At 41.1% G+C, this 27,424-nt stretch overlaps 2 protein-coding genes and 1 pseudogene across 2 annotated transcripts; all 3 read right to left on the bottom strand.

Annotated features, from left to right (window-relative positions):
* Window positions 1-3,934: 3,934 nt before the first annotated feature.
* Window positions 3,935-11,900, bottom strand: LOC147322301 (uncharacterized). The gene is made up of 7 exons (XM_086306901.1): window positions 11,503-11,900; window positions 8,825-8,930; window positions 6,233-6,415; window positions 5,807-5,898; window positions 5,234-5,428; window positions 5,069-5,145; window positions 3,935-4,812 (listed from the first exon to the last, which is right to left on the bottom strand). Exons 3-7 carry the CDS (start codon window positions 6,381-6,383, stop codon window positions 4,173-4,175), a joined length of 1,155 nt encoding a protein of 384 aa, XP_086163027.1. The 5' UTR covers window positions 6,384-6,415; window positions 8,825-8,930; window positions 11,503-11,900; the 3' UTR covers window positions 3,935-4,172.
* Window positions 11,901-18,160: 6,260 nt separating this feature from the next.
* Window positions 18,161-21,398, bottom strand: LOC147322300 (uncharacterized). Its single transcript, XM_086306849.1, has one exon. The coding sequence runs from the start codon at window positions 21,258-21,260 to the stop codon at window positions 19,494-19,496; it is 1,767 nt and encodes a 588-aa protein (XP_086162975.1). The 5' UTR covers window positions 21,261-21,398; the 3' UTR covers window positions 18,161-19,493.
* Window positions 21,399-24,069: 2,671 nt separating this feature from the next.
* On the bottom strand, window positions 24,070-25,673 carry LOC147322299 (zinc finger MYM-type protein 1-like; annotated as a pseudogene).
* Window positions 25,674-27,424: the final 1,751 nt, after the last annotated feature.

The following is a 27,424-nucleotide window of genomic DNA, read 5'->3' as shown; positions in this document are numbered from 1 at the left end:
TAACAGACTTGTGTGGGCAAATGCTCACATTCGATGGCGTCTGGCACGTTGGAGAGGTGTGCGCTTCACGGATGAATCATGGTTCACATTGTTCAGGGCAGATGGCAGCTGAGAATGTCCCAGTTCTTGCATGGCCAGCATACTCACCGGACATGTCACCCATTGAGCATGTTCGGGATGTGCTTGACCGGCGTATACAACAGCGTGTACCAGTTCCCACGAATATCCAACAACCTCGCACAGCCATTGAAGTGGAGTGGACCAACATTCCACAGGCCACAATTGACAATCTGATAGACTCCATGCGACGATGTGTTGCACTGCATGAGGCAAATGGTGGTCACACCAGATACTGACCGGTTCTGGGTCCCCAGACCCCCAATAGCGCAAAAAACTGCACATTCCAGGGTGGCCTTTTGTTGTGGGCAGTCTGAGGTACACCTGTGCACTACTCATGATGTCAGATCAGCATCCTGATGTGGCACACCTGTGAGGTGGGATGGATTATCTCAATATAGCAGATGTGCCCACTACCACACATTTGGACTGATTTGTGACCACTGTTTGGGAGGGATGGTTATATTGTGTATCTGGAATGAATTTTAGGTCTCTACGTCCATCCCATGGGGAATGGGAGCAGTAACAAAGGTGTTGCGTTTATATTTTTGTTGAGTGTATGTCGAAATTTCAAGTTAATATGTCGAAATTTCGAGAAATTAACTCGAAATTTTGAGTTATGGATCCTTTTTTTTTTTTTTTTTTTTTTAGTGGCGGAAACGGGCTTCCATAGTTAAGTGTTCATTGAAGTTCTGAATAGTTTGAATAATTCTCTAATGTTATAAGGCAATTTATTCCACTTAAACGTTGCTCTAAAAGTTACTTTTAACTCGAGCATTTACTAAATTGCAGTTTGTTGAAAACTGTGTAATATGATTATGTATTTCATCTGGATACTGCAGCTGAGCAGAAATAAATGTGGTGTGTTTAACAGAATTGCTTTCTTTATAAATACAAGTAGGGCTGCTCAATTAATCGCATTTTAATCACAATTACGATCTGGGCTTTCAGCGATCATTAAAAATGACTGAGCCGATTATTAGCACCTCCCTCGTGCTTTACTCTCGCGCTGCTCCGTGTGGCAAATCGAGCGCACTTCTCTGCATTTCGAACAGACGTCACAACAATTAAGAGGACCGAGGGAAGCTCGGAAAGTTAAGCAGAGCTTATTTGGAAAGAAGAGTGACTGCCGTTGGTTGAAAAGAGAGGTAAAAAAAATAAAACTTCAGTGGTGTGGAAACATTATGGGTTCGCGGAGTCAGACGTGGATCAAGTAGACAGTGTGTAAACTTTGCTACGGTGTCGTAGCTGCACCACAGAGCAACACTGCAAAGTTCACTAAACATAGATGTTTACATTTTTCATTTATTTTTTATATTGCAAACATTTGCGCTGTTATCAGTATTTGCACACTATTTTATATTATTTTTTTAAAGTCATTATTCAATACATTGTTATTGTTAACCCTTTAAAGCCGGTCAGAGCAGCACGCTCCGTTTTGCGTAACTATTTTTAAATCCCTGTAGAACCTGAACCGCGTAAGCTAGCGCAATAATTTTTTTTGCATATGAAACCGGAGGAGTTGTACTTACATCTTATGCCATCAGCTTGTCCTCTGTCACGGTTTCCTTCCACATATAGCTTTGCAAAAATTGCATAAAAAGCACTTGCAGGAACAAAAACATAATATTCCAGAAACACGCTTTGCCGATCCAATCAGCTGTTCATAACACTTCCCACATTGAACAAGACGTCAACGCGAACTATCGCATGTACGTCATTTCCTGCCCGAAACAGGAAGTGACGTCATTTTCGCGGAAAATGAAGTTTTTTACTTGTAGGCCTTAAAAGCCAATACTGATGTTTTTATAAGTCATGTTTAACTCTATACTTTTCTGAATAGTTGCTGGGATGCTTAAAACTCGAATTGCACTGCTTTAAATAGTTTATTTTGATGCACAAGCTGTTTTCTTTGCAAATAGACTACTTGCACTAGGGCATGTGACGTATTTCCGTTTCCAAATAGTACCGCTTGTGCGTTTCCGGTACGTTTGCTTATCTATCGGTAGCTATGCTAATGTCGCTTCAGAATGAGTATAAAAAGGAAAGTATTTAAAACAGAACATTTTCAAAAACAGGAGAAGAAATACTCCGAGCATTGCTGTGTCCCACTTTGATCAGCTTCAGCCAAATTTAATGGCATACTAAGTTTTCATGCCTTTCCGACCCATTCCGACTTGAGAAGACAATGGCCGGTAAACATACGCCGGGATCATTTCACGATCACCTCTCACACCAGGGTCTGCTGCAGACACTTTGCCAGTGATCAACTCATAGAGCCAACAACCCTCGATGGTCGAAGGAGGCTTATTAAAGGTGCTGTACCAACACTTTTTGAGTGGAATGGCTATAAAGTTGAACCACCGCGGCGTAGTGTTTGGGAGAGAACGGAGCGACGCCCTGAACTAGTTCCTCCTGACGATCAAGAAGAGCAAAGTCTTACAAGAGATCATGACTACTGCTCAGTCCCTGAGCCGTCTGCATTGGACATATCTGCATCAGCTGCAGAAGACCTGTCCAAAGACGTGGAGACTCTGAGGAAGGAAATACAGGAGTTACGTGTCCAGCGAGAATTTGGGTTACAGCGTTTTGCTGGCTCCGACACTGACATCCGATTCTATACCAGGTACACCTAAGTTCTATTCAAGCTAACTGTTTAAAATATACCAAGGTCACCATCAGTTAAATTTCGAAAGTTTTTCCAGTCTTAATGAAAACAAAATAGATATTTACTTTTCATCTCTAATCTGTATGCTGGTTCGGTTAGTGACAAGGAACTATTCAAACAATCAGGCATTGCTGAGAAGTTGACTGAAGACATGGCAGTGATGGTAGATAAGGGCTTCCTAATCACTGATTGTTGTAAATGCAAAGTGTACTGCCCACCTTTTCTATCTAAGCAGAAGCAGATGCCAGCATACCAGGTTAAGGAGACGCAGGCCATAGCCAGACTCAGGGTACATGTGGAGCGAGTCATTAGGAGGATCAAACAGAACAAACTTTTTGATAGCATCATTACCATGTCACATGTTTATAATATCAACCAACTGTTTGCAGTGGCATGTATGCTGTCAAATTACCAGAACACAGCATTAGTTAAAAAATGGGTTAAGTGAGACAAGATGGATTTTTCCCAAGACACCAGTGCCAGTAACTTATGGAAAATGACCTGCAGCTGAGGCCACTACAGTTGCATTTCTTCCTTCTCAGCTGACAATACTTGATTACAGAACTGGTACTTGAGTGCTGATAGTTGAGTTTCAGTTATTGATAATTCAAATTCATTGCAAATGTTTAATGTTAATAATACTGTTTAATTATATTACTATATTACTATTCAGATTCAACAAAACTGTTTATCAAAATTATAAAGTAAATCACTAAATCGTTTTAAAATCATAAGTGACATTGAGCTTTTGGAACATCAAAAATACCATTTGTCATTTTCTACAGTTCAGTTGTGTTATTGTCTAAATGTATATCAGTATGCTAGGCATGGAGTTTTAAATACTTACCATGTAAATAAGTTCTGCACAAATTCAACGTTTTAATGTGTGTTTTTAAAAATTAAATTGATGCCATTGCTTAAATAACAGTTTATTGATGTCACATAAAAGTAACATGTAACAACAAAAGAATTCATGAAATATATTGAAAATAAAACATCAGTTATTTTGTTCCAGCCAGCCTGAAGGATCTGTTTTTCTTTTTGCTATGTTTTCACTGTTCATTTTTTCAAACACAGGTATCTTGGCATATATATGTAAAAAAAGAAATAGTCTGCCTTTTCTCTGATTGCATTGTGCACATCTGTATCCATGTATATTCTTTGCACTAGGTAGTCCTCTTGTGCCCACACAACAAAGTCACACCACTGCATCCCACTGATGAGCAGTTGTCCTTGCACTTGCCAGTAATATGCGTGGCTCTTTTTTAGTTTAGGGGTACCACATTCCATCTGCACATATTTGCAGTCAATAAAGTTTTGTACATTGGGACATTTGAATTCGACGAAGCCAAACTGGGGGTATTCATTGGGGTCAAAAACAACACCATCAGGAGATGCAGCAAGCAATGGGGTGAATGACCAGACCACAGGGTGAGTAGTTAACATTCATTAGCCTACTATACTCTGCTGCTATTGCAGGCTCCATCTCAGTTCCTCTCCTCATGTCTGCTGTCTGCCTTGTTCCCTTCAATATACGCTCTGCTAGTGACTCGGCCGAGCTCTGGCCTCTGACGTGACACACCTCCCGAAACCTAGAGGCAGTCACTCTGGGCCTGCGGAGCTGATGCCACTCAGACGAAGAGCTTTGCTCACGTGTAGCTTCCTCTATTTTGTGAGCCATTTCCAGAGTTACAGACAAGCTTTTCAGATGCAGAAGCTCTTCTTCTGAGCACACAAACACACAATCTGATGGCAAGATGTCATACCCCTCCAGAGGCAAGTGCGGTGTTGGTGGTGCATCGCGGTGTAGTGTGATGTACCGGGTTGTCAAAACCGGCTGCTGATATGACAGAACACTGCCCTCCTGCACCAGCCCAAAGGCACTTTCCACAAGGGGCTTGTCAGGTCTCATGTTCATTGTGGTCACAAGTGGCCTGTCCTCAATATTAAATTTTGCATATGCCTCCGTTATTCTGAACAAGCAGGGATCTGGTAACGGACCCACCATGCCTCTGTAGAAGCCACTCCTAAAGAAAACATCAATGACAATAATGTAAAGGAGAAGGTTATTATACTGAACAACAACTAAACTAAAAACTAAAAGGTGTAAAACAGTGGTGCATAAGTTAGAGACTGGGATGTATATGTACATGACTGAGTTAGCCGTCTTCAGAAAGTGTAATGTTGTATGTAAATTAATACCTATTCTGACACATGTATGTATGAAAAAAATAGCAACATACATTTGTAACACGTGAAACCAAATTTTACAAATGTAATTACCGTACTCCAGTCTGGGCCATCCTATTTGGTACCGGCTTAGTGAAGACCATGGAGTTGATGGGTCCTGGCTTCACACCCTAACAGAAGACACATTTACTATGGATGGTGTTGCTGTTCATATGTAAACATGGACTAATTCAAAAACTTTAACCTCATTTAAATTACCACTGTCCGTGGCTTGTGCCATTGCTGTTCAGATTCCGTGCAGCTATGCACAGGGGGGACAACCGGCACTCTGAGTTGTGAGTAGTGTGCTGTTTGGAAGAGCAGTGCCACTGTGTGATTGCACATAACAGCGCCTGCCACACAGGAGCACTGGCTATGTGTCAGTATCACCGGCGATGAATCCAGAAGCTTAATCTAAGAAGAAAGAACGAAAATTAAAAATGTAACATCTTCATGGAAGAGCCGAACAGGAACATAGTTCAGTGTTATGGTTACGCACCCTCCTGAATGCTTAGTGTTTCCTTCTCTTCCTATTAAAACAACTTAACCATGCTTGATAACTGTAATAACTTAGATTGTGTATATTTGCAGTATTAACTTGTTGTCAAATGTTTCTGATCACCCAAACACACGTTGATTTAACTATCTGACTAGTCAAATTAGGAGTGATAAAGCAGGGAGACAAGGAAAACATTCAAGTTGATGGGCCTTTAGGAATGAACTTAACTAATGCTTAAATGAACTGAACCCCACTGAACGGGGATTAACAACTTTGCACAGCTTCCTGCCTACACTTAGTCTGTGTGGTGCCTCACTCTTCCTCATTGACCTGTAGCACAGGGCTCTCACACCGACCTCCCCTGACAACCTGTCTTTATTGGACACTGAATAAAGATACAAGTACCATTAGCATTATTTCTGTATTACTCATTTCAGCATGTCTTAAACATATATATTTTACACTTAGCAAGAGTAGCATTAGGTAGTTAACTACCTCCATAGTTAGCCAACTACCTAACGCCATTATAACAGTGTCTAACTACAAAAGTGACATTAGTTAAGAAAACCTCAACTATAGTTTAGGACGACATAAAACACCGTTTAAGAAAACATGTAATGTAGAGAACTGACATCAAATGAAGGACATAGCGGAGTAACGTAGTGTTTGCATTTGACGTTAGCTAGCGTTTCTTTGTCGGTTAATTTACGTTTTCTTACCTTCGTAGTTGTGTATATATGATGCAGCATATAACTTAAATCCTTTATCTAATTTGCTGGCGGGGGTAGTCGTCACTCTGCAAATCCGATGAACATCGGTGATGTTCAATTTTGGGAGCTCTTGTAGGCAGCGAGTGTAGAACGTCGCCATGGTTTAACCGCACCGGAAGCACTGGGGCAGGACTACATAGAACGCGGAAGTGTTAGTGCAAGTAGTCCATTTGCATCATAGGATTGTTTTTGTTTTTCCTGCAGTATATAAAAATTGCTGTATCTCCAAAATAAAACTATGAAGACACTCAAAATAAATTTCCTGTTGTAAACTATTTTTTGCAACTTTTTTGTATTTAAAGTTTTGAGGGATAAGCTTCTTAAATTTCTCCAAGTAGAAATATATGTAACAAAACAAAAACGATTTTCAATTTTATTTGTAGTTTATTGCACTTTTTTGCAATTAATGTAGTTACTATGGACTTAATGCATACATGTTATTAAAATATGGGCTATAACAGTTGTATTGATGTATAGCAACTTGAAATGCTCCCACAAATGGCACTACAACATGTAAAAAAAAAAATATAAGCTCTGGCGGACTTGGTTCTATGGTAGGTCTTCAAGGGTTAAATAAATATCGTCAAATAATCGGGATCTCAATTTCAGTGAAAATAATCGTGATTATCATTTTTGCCATAATCGAGCAGCCCTAAATACAAGTAAGCCATAGAATATTTTAGTCTGTACAGGAAGCCAAGAAAGTTGATTATGCATTTTATCAATATTATTATAGCATGAACATCTTAACACTAATCTGGACGCCTTATTCTGGACTAACAGAAGTCTGTTAAGATCTGTCTTATTAGCTGCTGACCAAATGATTGAACAATACTCCAGATGAGACATTACTAGTGTATTAATGACATCTTTCATAATTGAAGAACTGATACACAAAGAGCATTTCATAGCCATAGCTATGCCATGTCCCATTTTCTTAATACCAGCGTCGATGTGCTGAGACCATGAAAGGTGGTGATTTATGGTAACGCCGAGTAGTTTCATCTGGGTGACGTGTTCTAACACTGGCTATGGAAAGACTCAGTTGTGGGCTGTTGACTAATCTGCTTCTAATTAACAGATTTGGATTTAGATACATTTAAAATCATGTTGTTTTTACTTATCCAGTCAAACACATTCAGCAAATTTTGTTGTGACACGTTGGTCAATTCAGAATTGTCACTGGCTGAATAAAACATGGTGGAATCATTGGCATACCCAAGATTAAGTCAAGACATATTGCAGATCGTCAGTGAAAACTGAATAGAGAAGTGGAGCGAGGCAGCTGCCTTGGGGTAAACCGCAGTTCATAACTGAGAAATAACCATTACAATAAACCTTCTGCTATCTTCTGTCCAAATAACTTTTTTTTCCAGCACAAAGCAGCTGGTGAAAATCCATAACATTTTAGTTTATCAATCAAAAGATCAAAATTTATCAAATCAAATGCAAGAAAAATGTCTGATTGTAACCTAAGGGGTTTTTTTACATTAAGAAAAAGGCACCAAACATCAAACCAAATTAAGCCTAAACAGTAACACATGAAAGTAGAGCAGGTCGATATGACCAAAAATATTTATCACGATATACATTTGGAAATTTGCGATAACGATATAACTGACGATATAATTGACACTAGACAAAATACTTTACAACTCCACAACTTTATTAGTGCAAAAAATCCATCAATGTATTTTCACTTAAACAAGCAGCTGTTTTTTATGTGCATTAAAGTTATATAAAAATTTAACAGTGCAAATGCAAATTGCTTGCTGACAGTTTAACCAAAAGGAATTTCCAGTGGAAATTGGCTGACATTTGCATTGTTAAATTTTTATATAATTTTAATACACATAAAAAACAGCTGCTTGTTTATGGGCTCAAAATGTGGTCATAAATATTTTGTACTTGTAAAAAAGAATTTGTGTGTGCGTAAAAAAGATTTGTGTGTGCGTAAAAAAGATTTGTGTGTGCGTAAAAAAGATTTGTGTGTGCGTAAAAAAGATTTGTGTGCGGACTTAGAAAAAAAACCCCTGCAAGTTACAAGTGCGGATTTTGACCCTATTTTTCTTCCTTTCATCTGATTGTTACATTTGTGATTGACATGACATTGACCAATCAGATGAAAGGAAGAAAAATAGGGTCAAAATCCGCACTTGTAACTTGCAGGGGTTTTTTTTCTAAGTCCGCACACAAATCTTTTTTACGCACACACAAATCTTTTTTACGCACACACAAATCTTTTTTACGCACACACAAATCTTTTTTACGCACACACAAATCTTTTTTACGCACACACAAATCTTTTTTACACATACAAATCTTTTTTACAAGTACAAAATATTTATGACCACATTTTGAGCCCATACTTGTTTAAGTGCAAATACATTGATGGGGTTTTTTTTTGCACTAATAAAGTTGTGGAGTTGTAAAGTATTTTGTCTTGCATCAATTATATCGTCAGTTATATTGTTATCGCAAATTTTCAAATGTATATCGTGATAAATATTTTTGGTCATATTGCCCTGCTCTGTCTGTCACCTTCTGTGTTGAGCTCATTGTTTTCTCTGTAGTGGCTGAGCTGAGTCCAAGTAGCTGAAAATGTTCCTCTGCTGCTCCGTCAGACTCTTCTCCTCCTGCTGATCAGCTGGGACACAAAGCAGATCTTTGTTAGGCTCCACACTGCACTGAAGAGTCAAAGTGTCTCATATGTTCATCTGACAACAAAAAACAAAAGAATTTTGCTTCCCCAAGTGGGCAAACAGACACAAAAGGTTTGAGCACCGATACCAAATTTAGCAGTATGGCAGACCAGTAGCAGGAGAGACTGAGGCCTGTTATTAGAATCAAATGCCCAGTGGGCCGACACACCGATTTCCAACGATACGACTCTTGGTGGCGCTGTCACTTGGTGTTCGCTCGCTCTGCGGTAGAGTATCACTTCCTGTTCCTGCTCAAACACAGTGGTGTTTCTGAGTAGCTTATTTGCTTAGCAATTTAATTAACAACTTTTAAATACATTCTTTTTCATAGTATAATCTTCACGTGCTTCATCCGAAGCACACTTTCTGTGTACTCACTACCTAATTTATAGCCAAAGTATTCACTCACTTTCTCTGTACTGTTTCGCTAGCTTAGCTCGTAGCCGACTCGTTAGCACCATGGCTACTTCACCTGTCCCTCCTGCACTTTCTTGCTCATTGTGTCAGATGTTTAGTTACTCCTCGGCCTCCTTTAGCAGTAATGATATCTGTAACAAATGTAGCATATTTGCAGCGCTGGAGGCCAGGATTACTGAATTGGAGACTCAGGAGGCTTCGCACCCTTCATTCACCCATAGCTAGCCAGGCCCCTGTAGCTGGTGCAGCCGAAGATAGCGTAGGCCCCGCTAGCTGTTCCCCGGCAGACCCCAAGCAGCTGGGGAAAGAGGGCGGCTGGGTGACGGTGAGGAGGAAGCATAGTCCTAAACAGAAGCTCCAGGTACACCACCAACCCGTTCATGTGTCTAACCGTTTTTCCCCACTCGGCGACACACCCGCCGGGGGTTGAACTCTGGTAATTGGTGATTCTGTTCTCAGACATGTGAAGCTAGAGACACCAGCAACCATAGTCAATTGTCTTCCAGGGGCCAGAGCAGGCGACATTGAAGGAAATTTAAAACTGCTGGCTAAGGGTAAACATAAATTCAGTAAGATCATAATTCACATCAGCAGTAATGACACCCGGTTACACCAATCGGAGGTCACTAAAATCAATATTGAATCGGTGTGCAACTTTGCCAAAACAATGTCGGACTCTGTAGTTTTCTCTGGTCCCCTCCCCAATCAGACCAGGAGTGACATGTTTAGCCACATGTTCTCCTTAAATTGCTGGCTGTCTGAGTGGTGTCCCAGAAATGATGTGGGCTTCATAGATAATTGGCAAACCTTCTGGAGGAAACCTGATCTTGTTAGGAGAGACGGCATCCATCCCACTTTGGATGGAGCAGCTCTCATTTCTAGAAATATGGACAAATTTATTAAACCCCCCAAAATATGACTATCCAGAGTTGGGACCAGGAAGCAGAGTTGCAGTCTTACACGCCTCCCTGCAACTTCTCTCCTCCTGCTACCCCCCCAAAAACCCATCTCCATAGAGACTGTGTCAGCTTCCAAAAAGACAAAAACAAACTAAAAACCAGCAACAAACAACTTAAACATAAACAATCACAAAGAAAGAACAATACAGTATCCACCTCTGAACCAAAGAGTAAAACAGTGAAATGTGGATTATTAAATATTAGGTCTCTCTCCTCCAAGTCTCTGTTAGTACATGACTTAATAATTGATCAACAAATTGATTTACTCTGCCTTACAGAAACCTGGTTGCAGCAGGATGATTATGTTAGTTTAAATAAATCAACACCCCCGAGTCATTCTAACTACCAGAAATCTCGAAGCACAGGCCGAGGGGGCGGTGTGGCAGCAATTTTTCACACTAGCCTATTAATTAATGAAAGACCAAGACAGACTTTTAATTCATTTGAAAGCCTGATGCTTAACATTGTCCACCCCAGCTGTAAAACCAGTCTTACTTGTTATCATCTATCGTCCACCTGGGCCTTACACAGAGTTTGTCTGACTTCTCAGACTTTACATCTAATTTAGTTCTGAGCTCAGATAAAAATAATTATTGTGGGTGATTTTAACATCCATGTAGATGCTAAAAATTACAGCCTCAGCATGGCATTTAATCTGTTATTAGACTCAATTGGCTTCTCTCAAAATGTAAAAGAAGCCACCCACCACTTTAATCACACTCTAGATCTTGTTTAAACATATGGCATAGAAACTGAACATTTAACAGTGTTTCCTGAAAACCCTCTCCTGTCTGATCATTTCCTGATAACATTTACATTTACAATAATTGATTAGACAGCGGTGGAGAGTAGACTTTATCAAAGTAGATGTCTTTCTGAAAGCGCTGTAACTAAGTTTAAGAATATAATCCACCCACTGTTATCATCTTCAATGCCCTGTACCAACATAGAGCAGAGCAGCTATCTGAACGCTACCCCCAACAGAGGTCGATTAACTGCAGGAATGTCTTAAAGACATAAAGACCTGGATGGCCGCTAACTTTCTGCTTCTTAATTCAGATAAAACTGAGGTTATTGTACTCGGCCCTGAAAAGCTTAGAAATATGGTATCTAACCAGATTCTTACTCTGGATGGCATTACCTTGGCCTCCAGTAACGCTGTGAGGAACCTTGGAGTCATTTTTGACCAGGACATGTCCTTCAATGCACATATTAAACAAATATGCAAGACTGCGTTCTTCCATTTGCGCAACATCTCTAAAATTAGAAATATCCTGTCTCAGAGTGACGCTGAAAAACTAGTTCATGCATTTATTACTTCCAGGCTGAACGACTGTAATTCATTATTATCAGGATGTCCAAAAAACTCACTGAAAAGCCTTCAGCTACAGAACAATGGAGATTTCCGTTATATGGTAACGCCTGCAACTCACGTGACGCCCAGAATTGTACAATACGGATGCTCGAGAGCGCGCGTGTGATGCAAGTATGTGTAGAGTGTTGAGCGCGTGATCAGTGTTGAGAAAAACAACTCACGAAACTTGACCTTTCTTTACTCGTGGCTCACTTGCACTTCTAATCTATTCGTTTGCACACTTACACACCCAGCAGCTGTTTCCTGTTTTGCTACACTCTGGAGAGCCTCGCCTTTAACGGTCTCCTCTCACAGAGAGCAACAGAAAACTTCATTCAGAAAACTTCGAAAAACTCGAGATTGACTGAACTCAGTTCAAAGTTACCTTGACACTTACCTTTAGATGTGAGAGGTAGCGATGGTCCGCTTGAAGCTGACGCTCCGGTGCGTGTGTCAAAAAGATTAACTGCTTCAGAAGCACTGTGTCGAGGCTTGATTCGTTTGGCCAGAGTCACGTGATTAGTGACGTCTGAAGCTTCATTTAGAACGTACTTTTTTACTGAACTTTATTGAAACACAATAAGTATACAACATACAAACACATGAAGTTTAAGAAAGAACAGAACATGAACATACAAAACCAGGGGTAAAAAAAATAATTATATGAGTACGTGCAAAAATCAACATATATAAATATTGCTCCTTTTTGTTGGTTGAGTCTGATATTGATTGTATGTACAATTCCATATCCTTATAAAAAAGCAGAAATATGGTGTTTTATTAATAAACTTACATTTATGGATAGAACATTTAGCTAAACGTATTAAGAAATGTATTATAAAAAACATTTATCATTCTTCCTGGTGAACTTAAAGAAACAGAATAAAAAATTTTTCCCATCATTAAGAAAACTCCCTTAAAATATGGACAATAACAAAACTGCTAAATTCTTCCAGAATCTCTGTGTAGAGGAACAGTACCAAAAAAGATGTGCTACAGTTTCTGGATGATGCCCACAGAAAGTTCAATTAGTATTTATGTCTCTTTTAAATGTTACCATATAGTGACTGGCTGGGTAACATTTATGAAGAATTTTATATGAGATTTCCTTCACCTTGTTTACAATTAGATATTTATGGGCTCATCCTGACTGTCTTCCAGGTGATATCTGGAACATGTTGGTTCCAGTAAGATATTATATATATGGGAGAGACACGATATCTTCTTGGAATAAACTACGTATTCTCTTATTGCTGTTACCAAGTTCCTGTGAAAAGCAGATTTTTCCCACTGCTGACTCAGCTGGATCAGGGAGAGTGACTGAGGTAGATATTGAACTGTCAGTGTTTTTATATAACATTAAAGTACCTGAGGGTATGGCACCAAGCACCATTGAGAATTCCCAAACACTTACGGGAAATTATATAGTGTAAGGGATTCATTGTAAGTAAGTCGTACTCCCTCTTTATTAACCAGCTGAGCCACCAATAGGATCCCATTTTGGACCCAAGTTTCCAGGAAAAGTGATAATAAAAGAAATAAAATATCTCTGTTGTTCCAGGTGAGTTATATGTGTGGTGAGAAGTTGTGTTTATAAATGAGGGTCCACGCTAAGAGGACCTGCTTATGGTTTTTCCATATAAAATTAAAGAGCATGCGGTCGATGTCTTTACTAATTTTCTTATCCAGATGTAAGGAGAGAGCAGCATATGCCAGTCGGGATATCCCTTCAGCTTTAGTAATTAAAACTCTACCTTTCAGAGATAAATCCCTTTGCAGCCACTGGTTGAACTTTTTTTTGTGTTTCTTTTGTCAAGAAAAACATGTTATTTTACTGTCACTGTGTTATCATTTACATGCACTGTCATTATTTCATCATTACTTCATTAGTCTGTATTACTTATCATCAGCTTATCATCAGTTTATCATGTATCATTTATCAGTTATTTCAGAGCACGCAGAATAAAACACATTCTAGAAAGCAACCAGCTTGGCTGCAGGTCCAGGCAGGCCCAGGTCAGATAAGGATAGTCAACTCTCTTTGGCCTGAACCCACAATTTCACAAAACTACACACTCTACACACTATTGGTTAGGTTCCCAGGAAACATGAGTGGAAACATCTGGTATTAATTCTGGGAAAGTCTTGTTGTTCTGAACATAGAGGAGGTCTGGGAATTGTCCTGACGTCATTAAAGGCTATAAAGCTTTCTGTAAAGAGCAGAAAGGAGAAGACGAAAGATCAAGGCTTCCCCGCACACTGTACGTGTACTGTGTGTGTGTAATAAAACACTTTTTGAACACCTCTGAGGACTCTGTCTGCGCTCCCTGCGGAGCGAGATGGAGCCTGATGTTTTGCAGTGTCTATTTTCACCATTTATAGGTGTTTTAATAAAATATTTTGTGTTGACCCACTCTGGACTTTCAGTCGTAGGTCTCTTCCTCAAAATTCGAACCGCGACACTTTGTATAATCGGAGTGAAGTTTGATGAGCATCTTGACTTTTGGTCTTGGGATATTAACAGTCCTGGGTATGTGACTTCTTTTTTAACAGAAATGTTACAGATAGCATTTGCAGTGCAGCCTTTAATTGCTAGTAATTCACATTTTTTAGATTTAGACATAAACCAGATGCCTCAGAGAAATCACTAATAACACTAAGGGCTGGACGGATTTGATTTGCATTCTTCAAGAAGAGTGTGGTGTCATCAGCTAGCTGGCTGATGATGAGCTCCTTATCAGCTATGGTGATTCCTTGTATAACAGGTCAAATCTCGGGGTGGAGCCGTTAGTCATTTTAATTGAGCTATTGCCATTTGTGTACAAGGTTTTGAAGCTTTACAGAAAAATGCTAAATTTTTCCAAAGAGTGGAACATAAATTGATGTTCAATTGTATCAAAAGCCTTTTAAAAATCCAGGAAGAGAATGAAGCTATTGTCAGATACCAAATCAGAGTAATCAAGTAGATCTAAAACCAGTCTAATGTCATTAGAAATGTATCTATTTCTTATAAAGCCTGATTGTGTCTCATCGATAATTGTATCCAAGACCTCTTTAATTCTGTTAGTAAGTACTAAAGCCATAATCTCATAGTCATTATTGAGCAGACAGACGGGTCTCCAATTATCAATAAGAAGTAAGTCTTTGTTTGGCTTTGGAATAAGTGTTATGAGACCCTGAGTAAGAGTAGGAGGGAGGGTGTTATTCTCCATACTTTCTATGAAAGAAAACCTGCAGTAAGAACGGAGCCAGGAGATTAGTAAATGATTTATAAAACTCTGCAGTTAAACCATCTGTGCCAGGAGATTTGTTGGCCTTAAGTGCAGAAATAGAATTACAAACTTCCTCCACAGTCAGAGGGCTGTCACAGAGACTTCTATCTTCCACAACAATAGTTTTTAGGTTTTTAATATTATTGAGAAACAGTGTTGAGACATCCTCATTATAGTTTGAGTTGTACAGTTTAGTATAGAATTTGGCACAGAAATGTGAAATTTCTCTAGGATTGTCAGAGACAGTGCCATTAATATTTAGTTGGTTTTGGATCTGTATTTTTCAAGCCTGAAAAAGCAGAATTTTGTTCTCCCTCCTCCAGCCACCTCTTCCTGGATCTTACAAAAGCACCCTCAGCCTTGCATCGACAAACTTTTGCATATGATTTTAAAATTGTCAATTAATATTTGCATGTAAAATTATGAAATGTGATTCATTAAACATGTTTGTGGTTGTTACAGTAAAATATATAACTTTTTCTACTCGGATTTTATGTTTTTGTCTGATTTTAGATCAATTGTGTCAGTACAGTATGTCAAAATGAGAACATGACTGTAAATTCAGACATGTGAGGTTGTGCTGAAAAGAATGATGCCAAACAAGGCAAAGTAAATCGTTTGTAAAGGTGAAATATGGAGGTAAAATCAAAAGTAGTTAAAAATGGCCAATTATCCCCTGGAGCCCAGAGGGTTAAAAGTTTTTTTAAAGTAACGCTATAGTTACTTTTCAAGTAATTCATTACTTTCAGAATCTTGTAACTCAGTTACTAACTAAGTGACTTATTTGAAGAAGTATCTAGTAACTATAATTAATTACTTTTTCAAAATAACTTGCCAACACTGTTTATAAGGAAGTGAGTCATTCGCAGGATTTGTGGAGCGTTCTGATGGTGAGAGATAGCAAACCACAGATCGTTCTATTGAGAGATATGGAGCCAGAGAGGCAGAGGAGAGGTTCTGTCATGTGGGAGTATTTTCAGTAGATTTTGGTCAGTTTTGGTTGGGTTTGCCAGCTTTGTGTTCTTGTTATTTGTTTTTTTGTGTTTATTTTATCTAAAAATGTAAAAACCTTAAATTGTCAAAACTCTGCTTTTCATAATATAAATATCATGATATAACTTTAGAAAGACTTCCATTTGACTCTTTACATTTAATGTAATAAAAAAATATTTTTAAAGTAATCTTAAATGTTATTCTACAAATGTGCAGCAATTTAATGTGTTTATTCTTTTTAGCTGATAGTCTGTGGAACCCAGGACGACCAGATACCTGCATCTCTACCAGTTTCGGTGCACTCCAGCCTTCTTTTTACAGCACAGTGTTAACTTTATGACCTTTCACAGCACCTCTGGAATCTGGATGGCCGACACCTGACAATCAGGATGAACCGTGTGTTTGGCTGATGTTTGTTTTTCTTTAAGAGTGTTTGTAAAGCACAGCACAGACAGACATGCGAATCGATCAAACTTTTCTACAAAACGTTATACCAGTCCGGGTCAGGAAGGGCGATATAGCACGGACCCATCAGATGACTACGCCGGATGGAAACATAACCGGAAGCGTCCCAGGGACTTTCCCTTTGACCTTCATCCTGGAACCGACCTTTGACACTTGGATGTTGGCTTAATTTTTACCCAAAGAGAAGTTTGACCCTAACAAAAAAACACGATACTGTGATACTTTGATGTTTTTTTCAAATAATTTGGAGCGAGATTTATGTGACTGTTCATCTAAAATCCAGCAGAGAGTGAAAATACAAGAACTGCTGCAATCCTCTGCATTAATGATCTCTGTTTCTCTCTTTCTGTGTGTGCATGTGTGTGTGTGCGTGCGTGCATGTGTGTGTGTGTGCGTGTGTGCTCACAGAGGGGAGGTCACAACAGGAGTTCCCTGAGTTGACACGTATGAAGCATAAAGTCAGTTTGGAGCAGTTGGTAAACACAGAAGTACATCCAATCTTGACTAAATTTCTTGTTTATCTACTTCATGCACATTGCACGCACAAGAATCCAAATCTCTGTATCACAATGATTTCATTAAAGCCTTATTATTTTATGGGGGCAATATCACATATTACCGTAGATCATTAATAGGGAACAAAAAAGAAGGATCACATCGGCAATGTTGCTGGGAGACAGAAGTCTTGACACGTACTTATAACTTAAACCACAAAAAACTCAGTTACAGCTGGTAAGATTTGTGGTATATACCAGACTTTCACAGTCTGCATCTTTACAGGGTTGTTTTCTGCTTTTGTTCACTCCTAGTGTGATTAAAAAACAACAAACACAGAGCCCACTAACTATTAGCCGCTTTCCCCCCTAAACAGTCAGTTGACTGAGAGAAATGCAATCCATTATTGTGAACGCTGAAGGAGATGTGCTCCAAGGTCAAACTTATATTTCCTTAACTTACATCCTATGTTCTGTTTAATTCCGGCATCCCTTCATGGCTTGATGGAAAAAATTGGTTAAACCATTGCTCAACTTATGTCTGAATGATGGCAGATAATTCTGATGAAACTGACCCCGTAAGAACTTTGCAGCTGAGTCGAGGGCTCGTGGAAATAAGGTCAGGAAGTGTCCGGCGTGACTGCGCGTGCGGGCGTCTGACAGACACACTAGTGCAACTCAGAGTGTGAGCAGCAACTCCTGTATACTAAACATAAGAAAAGTAATTTGTAGTGCTTCTCTTTTTTTAAACCGAGATTCCAGGGATCATGCTTATATGGTTTTCTTTTATTCAAAAACAGGTTAGTTTAGCGATCGTGTAACTGTGTCCTTGACCTTTTTACCGGCTTGAGAAGTTGGTTCCCTGGTGCAGATATCTGGGATGGTTCAAACGCCGAGTCTCCAAATGCAAACAAAAGGTTATTTTACACGTTATTTCTTAAATGTGTATAAATGGGATGATGACGATAAAAGTAATAAACAATAAATGTAAATCTGTTTTTTTAACTTTGCAGACTCATTTACCCACTCCAGTGACAGCGATAAAAAAAAAGATCATGACTTTAAAGAGATTATGAACAAAATGCATTACATTTTGTTTTTTGCTACATTAACAACTTTTCCAACTCTGATTCTCTGCAGGACCAACACGGACACCAGTTTAGACTGAAATCCAGTTCCGACGGCACACGCAACATGTTCAAGCTTGCACGGAGGCATCTTTCTTTCAGCTTAACGAGTGAACCGTCAGCTCGTTCAAACACACGTTAAAGTGCGTTTGGCTCGACACCACCGAACAGAGGCAGCAATATAACATAGCTAACATTAACAGTGCAGTGAATCCTGCTTGTGCCGTGATATTCAGGACTGCAAACCGAGCAGCATCACTGACTTTCAGCTTGTTGTGTTTGTGGATATATGACTGACTTTAATTATCCATAAAATCATCACATTCTCTGTAAGATTAAGGTCGACTATTGAACAGCGAATATTTTAAAGGCTTTAAAACCAAGTCAGTACAAACATCACTAATGTCACATAACTCTGCCGACATGTGGCCAACAGTAATGCTTTAATGTTCTTCATTATTAAACATTTGCACATAAATAAGTGACATAGTATTCAGTAAGGCGAGTTTATTTATATAGCACAATTCAACAACAAGGTCATTCAAAGTGCTTTACAGAGACATTAAAAAACAAAAATAAAAAGCATGATTTAAAATTGATTAAAAAGAATTTAAGCTTAAAAGTGTGGATTTGGTGCTTTATTCTATAAAGACACATCTCCTGGATGCACTGGTACGCATCTTCAGTGATGTATCCTAGGGTCATCAGGTGTTTCGGGTCTCTCTCTTTTGGCCACAGCTTGTATGATGTTGGAGACATCCTCATCAAACTTCTGCCACTCGCTCTGGCTGCTGGCTGGGGGCCACTTAATCCGCTGTTGTGGAACTACACTGCTTGGATTGGAAGAGTCCTGTGCATGGAGGGACTGGGCTCTGTGGGGTGCCTCCTGGCCGGGCTCCTCCTGCGTCTCACCAGGTTCAGGACCTGTGCGTTGCACCTCACTCTCCCGCTCCAAACATTTCATTCTAGCCTGATGGACATTTAGGCCACGCTGGTTCTTGCACAGCTTGCCGCAGATACATGTCTTACTCGTAGTCCTTTCCATTGCATTAGTCGTTAACCTTAAGTCCGTCCGATTGGAGACCTCATCCTCCCCCCCTCTCGGGGTCTCCTGGGGGTATCTTTCTTTAGGGCTTTCCATAGCTTTTTGGGTGCTTTCTCGCGAAAACTGCAGACCGGGATGCTAGCCCACCCTGCCCCTGGAGCCGTCTTTCCGAGCTGTCATCTGTCTCTCCAGTCGTCACCAAACTTTCTTGGTTGTCACCTAGACTCTTCCTAGGCGTCACTGGCTCAGCCAGAGTTTAACTATAAAGACACATCTCCTGGATGCACTGGTACGCATCTTCAGTGATGTATCCTAGGGTCATCAGGTGTTTCGGGTCTCACAACATCATACACCCTCGCCCAGGCGACCCAGCCGGGGGTGATCAGGCCCCGACTTGCGTACCAGTAGCTACCCACGGATCAGCCCTCTTAATCCACAGCCACCTTGTGGCTTTCTCTGCCGCTTCACTCACAGCCTGGATGGCCCTCTTCTTGGCTGCCCCAGCCACGCCCAGCCGGCCTAGGACTTTGCAGAGTGATCGTCCTGCAAAGCCCCTACAACCCACTTCTATGGGCTCATAGAAAGTCTTCCAGCCCCTTCCCCTGCACTCTTGCACTAGTTCCTGGTACTTTCCTCGTTTCCTTTCATTAGCCTCCTCAATCCGCTCTTCCCAGGGCACTGTGAGTTCCAGCATGATCAGCTGTTTTGAGGCCTCAGAAATAATTATCAAGTCTGGCCGGAGTGATGTTTTTGCAATGTTCTGAGGGAACTTTAGTTGTTTACCCAGGTCAGCCTGTAGCTGCCAATCAGAGGCTGTGTTGAGAAGGCCAGTTGTCAAATGTGGGCGCACCTGGGGTTTCTCTCCAGCCTTAATAAAAGAGATTGCCTTCCTCGGAGCATGATGATGCTTGCTGGTGCTGATTGCTGAGGCAATCTTTTCAGCAACTACTCTGAGCACCTGGTCGTGCCGCCAACGATACCGACCATCGGCCAGGGCCCTTGGGCAGCTGCTAAGGAGGTGTTCTAGGGTCCCTCTTCCAGAGCACAGGGGACAGGCAGGTGTCTCGCGCTTTCCCCACAGATGGAGGTTTGCTGGGCTTGGCAGAGTGTCGTATACTGCCTGCACTAGGAATCGGATCCGGTGGAAGTCTGCCTGCATGATGTTTGCCCAGGTGACCTTGCGCTGCAAGGTGCCCTCCCACCTTGTCCATGCTCCCTGCCGCTCAAGGCCTACAGCTCTGCTTACTCGCTCCTCCTCCACACCTGCTCGGACCTCTTCCTGGAGTAGCTGGTGTCTCTCCTTTCCCTGTGCCCTGCTGACCTGGGCCTTTGGGACGTACCCCAAGCCTGCTCCCCCTGTTGCTAAGACCCCCATTAGTGTTTTCTGCCTTAGGCGTGACTCCGCCACCTCAACTGCCTTCTCAGCCTTCCACTTTCTTCCTGTCCTTACCTCAATGCCTGCTGATGCCACCTTGCAGTCTTTAGAATCTCTGTACTGTAGGGCTTCTCGTGTGCGAGCCACCTTGAACTCTTCTGTGAGACCACTGAAGGGTAACTGCACGCTGTTGCTTGTCCCATACAAGGCAGCGCTGGTGAGACTGCGGGGAAGTCCCAGCCACTTACGAAGAAAGCCACTGATCTTTCTTTCAAGGGATTCCACAGTAGTTATTGGAACTGTATAGACAAGCAAGGGCCACAGGATTCGGGGCAGGATGGAATGCTGGTAGATCCAGGCTTTAAATCTTCCAGGCAAGCCGGACTTATCCACCTTAATAAGCCACGCTCCCAGCTCCTCATTTGCCTTCTGAATAGCAGTAGAGTCTTTCAGGCTGGAGTCAAAGCGTTTCCCCAAGCTCTTAACTGGTTGTTCCGTTATGGATGGAATAATGGTTCCTGAAATTGAGAACCGGAACTTGTCCGTCACCTTGCCCTTCTTCAGTACCATCGATCTTGACTTGGAAGGTTTAAAACTCATCCTTGCCCATGAGATGAGTCTCTCAAGACCTTGCAAGATCCACCTACACCCGGGAACTGATGATGTTGTAATGGTGAGGTCATCCATATAGGCTCTGATAGGGGGCTGACGAACACCTGACCTTGTTAACGGCCCTCTGCACTCCACCTCCGCAGCCTTTACCACCATGTTCATTGCCAGGGCAAAGAGCGTAACTGAGATGGTACAGCCTGTTATTATACCTTTTTGGAGTCGGTGCCAGTCTGAAGTAACTGCCCTAGAAGTGACCCTAAGCCTGAAATTGGCGTAATAGTCCAGGATTAGGTCCTTGATCTTGCTGGGGACATGGTGGAGGTGCAAAGCATGCTCAACCAGTTTGTGTGGGATCGACCCATACGCATTAGTTAGGTCCAGCCACAATACAGCTAGGTCGCCTCTCTTCTCATGTGCTTCTCTTATAAGGTGTGTAACTACACCTTATAAGAGGTGTAGTTCAAATGCAATTCAAATGCAATTCAAAATGTAATTCAAATGCAGCTGAGAACAGGTGAGTCTTCAACCTGGATTTAAACATCACCCTGCGCGCCACCTTTTCCATCTGCTGCCCTCAGGGAGAAGGTACAGGTCTATACAGGCCAGAACATCCAGACTGGCCAACAGCCTGTATCCACAGGCTGTGAGGCTCCTGAACTCTCTGCCCCCCTCTCACGGACAATAACCATATCCAACTTCTTAATAGCAATGAACTGGTCTGCATTGGTGCATCATATCTTTATTCTCTTCCCCCTCCTGCCCCCCCCCCCCCCCCTCTTTCTTAAATAGATAACTATCATATCTGATATCATATCTCACAGTACAATAATATTGAATGGGTTGCATTGTTGTATTTTGTCATGTTTCTCAGGTCTTTGTCTGAATTTCTACGAACATTATTGCTAAGGATTGTCTTATTGCATTGGAGTCACACTGGGTTAAATATGTACACTTGGGTTTTAAGGGGTATTTATTATTTTCTTCTTTTTTTTTTTTTTTTTTTTTTTTTTTTGGGTTGTATGGAAGCCCCAAACGCAATTTCATTGTTCTTGACAATGACAATAAATAAATAAATACTAAATACTAAATAAACTGAGTGTTTCAGCTGATCTGAGGTTTCTGGGAGCTTGTTCCAGATATATGGAGCATAAAATCTGAATGCAGCTTCTCCGTGTCTGGTTCTGACTCTGGGAACTGATAAAAAAAATGGATTCAGGTGACCTGAGGGATCTGGAAGGTTCATACTGGGTCAGGAGGTCACTGATGTATCTTGGTCCTAAACCATTCAGAGCTTTATAGACCAGCATCAGAACTTCAAAGTCTATCCTCTGACGGACAGGCAGCCAGAGTAAAGACCTCAGAGCTGGACTGGTGTGGTCCACTTGTTTGGTCTTAGTGAGGACTCGAGCAGCAGAGTTCTGAATGAGCTGCAGTTGTCTGACTGATTTTTTTAGGTAGACCTGTAAAGATGCTGTTACAATAATCAAGCCTACTAAAGATGAATGCATGGACTAGTTTTTCCAGGTCCTGTTGAGACATCATAACAGTACTTACTTTTAAACGTTTACACTTTGGCTGCTCCGCTTCCACCGTTTTTTTCGGCAAAATTATCCACACCCACCGCCGCGCTATGCAATCTGGGATATGTTGGGCCACGAAGTCTACACCGACACATCCTTAGAATTCAGGGAAATGAAGGACACATTTGAGGGCCGCATTTCGAGCAGCCTTCGAATTGGGACAGCCTTCGTCGCGTTGCTGTGACGTAATCGGCCTTAAAACGCGGCAGACCCTGAATTGGGATACAGACCAGGAGTGACATGTTTAGCCACATGTTCTCCTTAAGTTGCTGGCGGTCTGAGTGGTGTCCAAGAAACGATGTGGGCTTCATAGATAATTGGCAAATCTTCTGGAGGAAACCTGGTCTTGTTAGGAGAGACGGCATCCATCCCACTTTGGATGGAGCAGCTCTCATTTCTAGAAATATGGACACATTTATTAAACCCCCTAAAATATGACTATCCAGAGCTGGGACCAGGAAGCAGAGTTGCAGTCTTACACGCCTCTCTGCAGCTTCTCTCCTCCTGAAACGACAGCTTCAACACATAATCTGTTATTAGACTATTAAATATTTCACTTTAATGTTGCAACTACGCACTCACTTCTGTCTTTAAACAAAATAATATTTTCCAGTTACAGAAATTATGAAATCCAAACTAAAGTGTTACTGTTGCTATATGCATTTACTATAAATAATCGATGATGGTGCTGACATGAAGGAAGAGAAAGTTACAGGTTGCATCCTTTGAGTTTGTCTCTGTGCCTTTGGGCGATTTTTATGACAGATGTTTCTGTTCAATTCTTAAATCAACTTTTCAAAACACAAACACTATTTTAAAGCTTTTAAAGAGTAAAATATTAATGATAATTATAATAACAGTAATAAAAACAAAAGCTCTCAGATCCATCAAACCAAGCAGCAGAGAGAACAACAAGTGAAGATAAAACTTTAACCTTGTAGACTTCATTATGTTCCAGCTGCTCTACAGACGCTGTGACCTCGAACTTAAGCAGGCCGTAAAGTATGTGCAGCTCAATAACTTCATAATTACACCCTGTGTAATTATGAAGTTATGAATTATGAAGAGCAAAGATATCCTCTAAATCAGCGTAGCACATGTGCAGCTGCTGGGATTCACTTAAGCATTCGGCTCGTCGCTGTTGCAGATTTTTCTCTCGCTGTTCTGGCTCACAGCGCTGCAAGCACAAAAATAAATATCCCCAAAGGTGTGAAAGAGAGCTAATTAGTAAGAGTATTGTTACTCTCCCCAGGAGTAGTCCAGCAGTAGAAATCAGTCCAATGACAAGGTGTGTAACATCTAGCAGGGTGACAGAAAAACCCAGGGTAACTTCTAAGGACCTCAACGTCTCTCTCACATTGCGTTTTTTAAACATGTTTCCATTTGTCACTTCAGTCTTTACTCTGAAATACAGGAAGAGAAATCATGGCTGAAACAACTTCTCATGAAACCAGGGGTGTGGTCCAACAGTCAGTTTTGGTGAGGAACAGGGGCGTCACTAGGTTTTAAGGACAGGGGGGGCTTAACCCCCAAGAGATGTACACGACATGAACGAACGTAGTGAATGAGCACAAAATTTCACAAACAGAAAACAAAGACTGAGAAATTGTTTTCCTACTTTTTTGGACAGATTAAACATCCTAGGCCACCAATAGATCTATTGTTTTATTTCAGTCTGCTTTATAATACAGTACAACAAAAAAACAGAGGAAATGTGTTTGCCGCATCAATAACAAGAAAAAAAACTGAAAATAAAAAAGTAAATTTTTCTGGCTGCAATCACCAGTTACTTGGTGGGTGGAAGCATCAAAGAATGACGTCTGTTTTTAAGAGTGGCAAATCGGTCAATCACTCTGTTGTGACTCAGATGCTGAATCGTGTCTTTTTCAATAGACATGACTGCAAGACTGTGAAGTCTTTTCTGACCCATTGTTTGACGCAGCCAGGAGTGCAGCCGACGCAGTGCACTAAAGGACCGTTCGCACGAGCAGCTGCTGACAGGCACTGTTAGGGCAACTTGGATGGTTGCCTTCAGAGAGGGAAACATGTCTGAATCAAGGAGGTCGTACACAGACAACATATTTTTGGGTGGACATCCAGCCTCTGTTTTCCGGGTAAGAAAGTTTCTGGCCACCAGAACCTCCTCTTTTTTCAGGTCAAGTCTGTAGTGCTTTGCAAGTTCATTCAAGTGTGGTTCACTCAAGAAGTTCTCAGATTCAGGACTACATGCCTGGACACCTTTTAGCAGCCCTGCATCTACACTGCAAAATCTTTGATCAAGCTCGCCAACCATCCGATCCACACAAGGGAAAAGTAACTCTCTTTTCAATGTGTCTGAGTTGTTCAATTCAGTGCGTGAACCCACAGTTGCCTCCAGGACAAAATCCTCCATTTTCCTCTGTTTGTGCCTTGTCTTGGCACCTGGTTCAGGGATACTGTGGGTGTTACACAGGGCCTTGGTTTTCTCATACAGCTCTGTAGCAAATGCATCTGAGTGTTTTCCCTTAATTGTGTCACACACAGCTTGTTTGCAGATAAACGCTTCTGCCAGGTCTAAAGTCTCTTTCTGCAGGAATTTGTGGAGTCCTTCGGTTACAGACAGAATCGACTAAAACATCAGTAGTGCATAGACTGCTGAGAACTTGTAGAGCTTTGCTCTGAGACCAACAGCTATGGGGAATCCAATTGCAGATAGGCACTCCAAAATGGCAGGCAATGTCTCAAGAACTGCACTGATTGATCGCAACTGACATGCCCAGCGAGTGTTTGAAAGTTGCACAAGCTCAGTTTTTGTCAATCCAAGCTTTGCCTGAGTCTCCATGAACTTATGATGATTGACTAGGGAGGTGCTGAAGAAAGAATACACACACTCCAACAAGCTGAAAAGCTCCACAGCCTCTGGGACAGCCTTGCAAGTATTGCACAAAACCAGGTTGAGTTGATGAGCATAACAATGCACATAGATAGCCTCAGGATGGAGCCTTCTAAAATGTGCTTGTACACCTCCAATCATGTCATTCTGGGATGTTGGTGAGATATACTGTGCATTTGATGGGGGATTATGTTTTTGAAGAAAAGCATCAAACTCCTTCAAAAGCTCCATGCACGCAAGAAAATTCCCTCTGTTTGGGCTGTCTTCACCTTCATCATGGCCACGAAAAGGGAGTCCCTGTCTCCCTAACATAGAGGTGACTGCAACAATTCGTCTGAGATACTCTCTTCTTTCGACTATCTCACTCACATTTGCAGTTGCTATCATCTGTGCAACGTTTCCCTGTTTGCTAGTTCCCTGGTAGCTTTTCCATGTAACAACACTGTCCTTATGTGTTTGTGCCATCTCATGCTTGCCAAAGATGACTAAAGCTTTCTTCCAGTTCTTGCAACCGCTACTGACCAAACTATCATGTTTGATGTTTTTGCCAAACACTCTACATGGGAAGCAGAAAGCTGCATTCTGGTTGACTGAATATTCTAACCAGTTGTGCTTTTCAAACCAGCTGTGGTTAAATGCCCGCTTCTGTGTACCAAACGTATCATGTGGATAGCTCTTCAGCTTCACCTGTCTGGGCCCTGTGTCTTTGTCACCTAAATCAAACCCTGTAGTAGAATGAGTTGCTGCAGCTGCTTCATCATTTTCCCTCTCTTGGCCTGTTTGCTCTCCTCTCTCTGTAATAACTTGATCTTCCTCTGCCTCTCGATCCATTTGCTGCAGCTCCTCTGTCTCTCCTTGCTCTCTCTGACTTGAACTTGCCTGTTGACCTTTTTCTCCCTCAGCCTCTCCTTCTGCCTCACCCTTCAAGATACATTAAAACATACTGAATTGTAATGTAAATTGCTAATATCATGACTTCTGCTCCCGCTCCACAGTAATTTGTTGCTCCCAAATATTTTGAAGTTACAAACATTATATTTTGAGCACGCATGTGACTAAAATGGTTGCAATTTAAAGCCCTGAAAAATATTACTAAATTACTTGAATTGAAGTAATATTAAAATAGAACCCTCAAAAATATGTGAGTCAGGCTAATTTGACTTATATATATATATATCTCTCTTTGCTCTCTCCACTTTCTAACCTTGACTCTCCTAAATAAAAGCTCAAGTTAAACAGGTCTTATATGTTGTACCGTGACTGAAATGTTTCATATTTCATATCCATATTGAGTGCCATAAAATTCTAATCAGACTGTCTGCATCACAAATGACTCCATCCTTTGACTCACCTCTCCAGCAGACGTCTCTCCCCTCTGCCTCTCTGTGCTCCTCTGCCCTGACTCCTACAGGTTAATGGGGATGGAGTGATTATTATTATTTCCACTGATGATAACCATACCACAGCTCGATTTTTCAGAGCTAAAACGAGTGACAGAAATTAACATTATGCTAAGAATTTAACTTAGTGCGCTAGCCAGGTTTTTATTTATCAAAATGGGGAGCACCTGGTTCATTATTTACATGGGACTCTCTGCTGTTAGCTGGAGCTAACTAATTGTTACTACCAGCCAGTGATGAAGACTTACTTTCTTGAAAAACTTGCGTATATCCATGATTTCTTGCCGTTTGCCACATGTACGCTAGTGTGTCCGCAGGTGTATACGAGCGGAGTGTAAAGTAGCAGTGAAAACGAGGACTGGATTTTCAGTCATGTGGATGTCCCCTGTGAACAACTGGAACGGATTGGATAACGAAGCACTGACGCTACCTTAACAATGTAAAGCGAAAGGGACCAACCGAGTTATGATCATA

The sequence above is a fragment of the Aulonocara sp. 'chitande type north' Nkhata Bay genome, linkage group LG9 (genome assembly GCF_057382095.1).
Source record: "Aulonocara sp. 'chitande type north' Nkhata Bay isolate Kocher_YH1m ecotype deep benthic linkage group LG9, A_spYH_male_GT1.1, whole genome shotgun sequence".
NCBI classification, from domain to species: Eukaryota; Metazoa; Chordata; class Actinopteri; order Cichliformes; family Cichlidae; genus Aulonocara; species Aulonocara sp. 'chitande type north' Nkhata Bay.
This window is presented reverse-complemented; position numbering and strand designations above follow the sequence as displayed.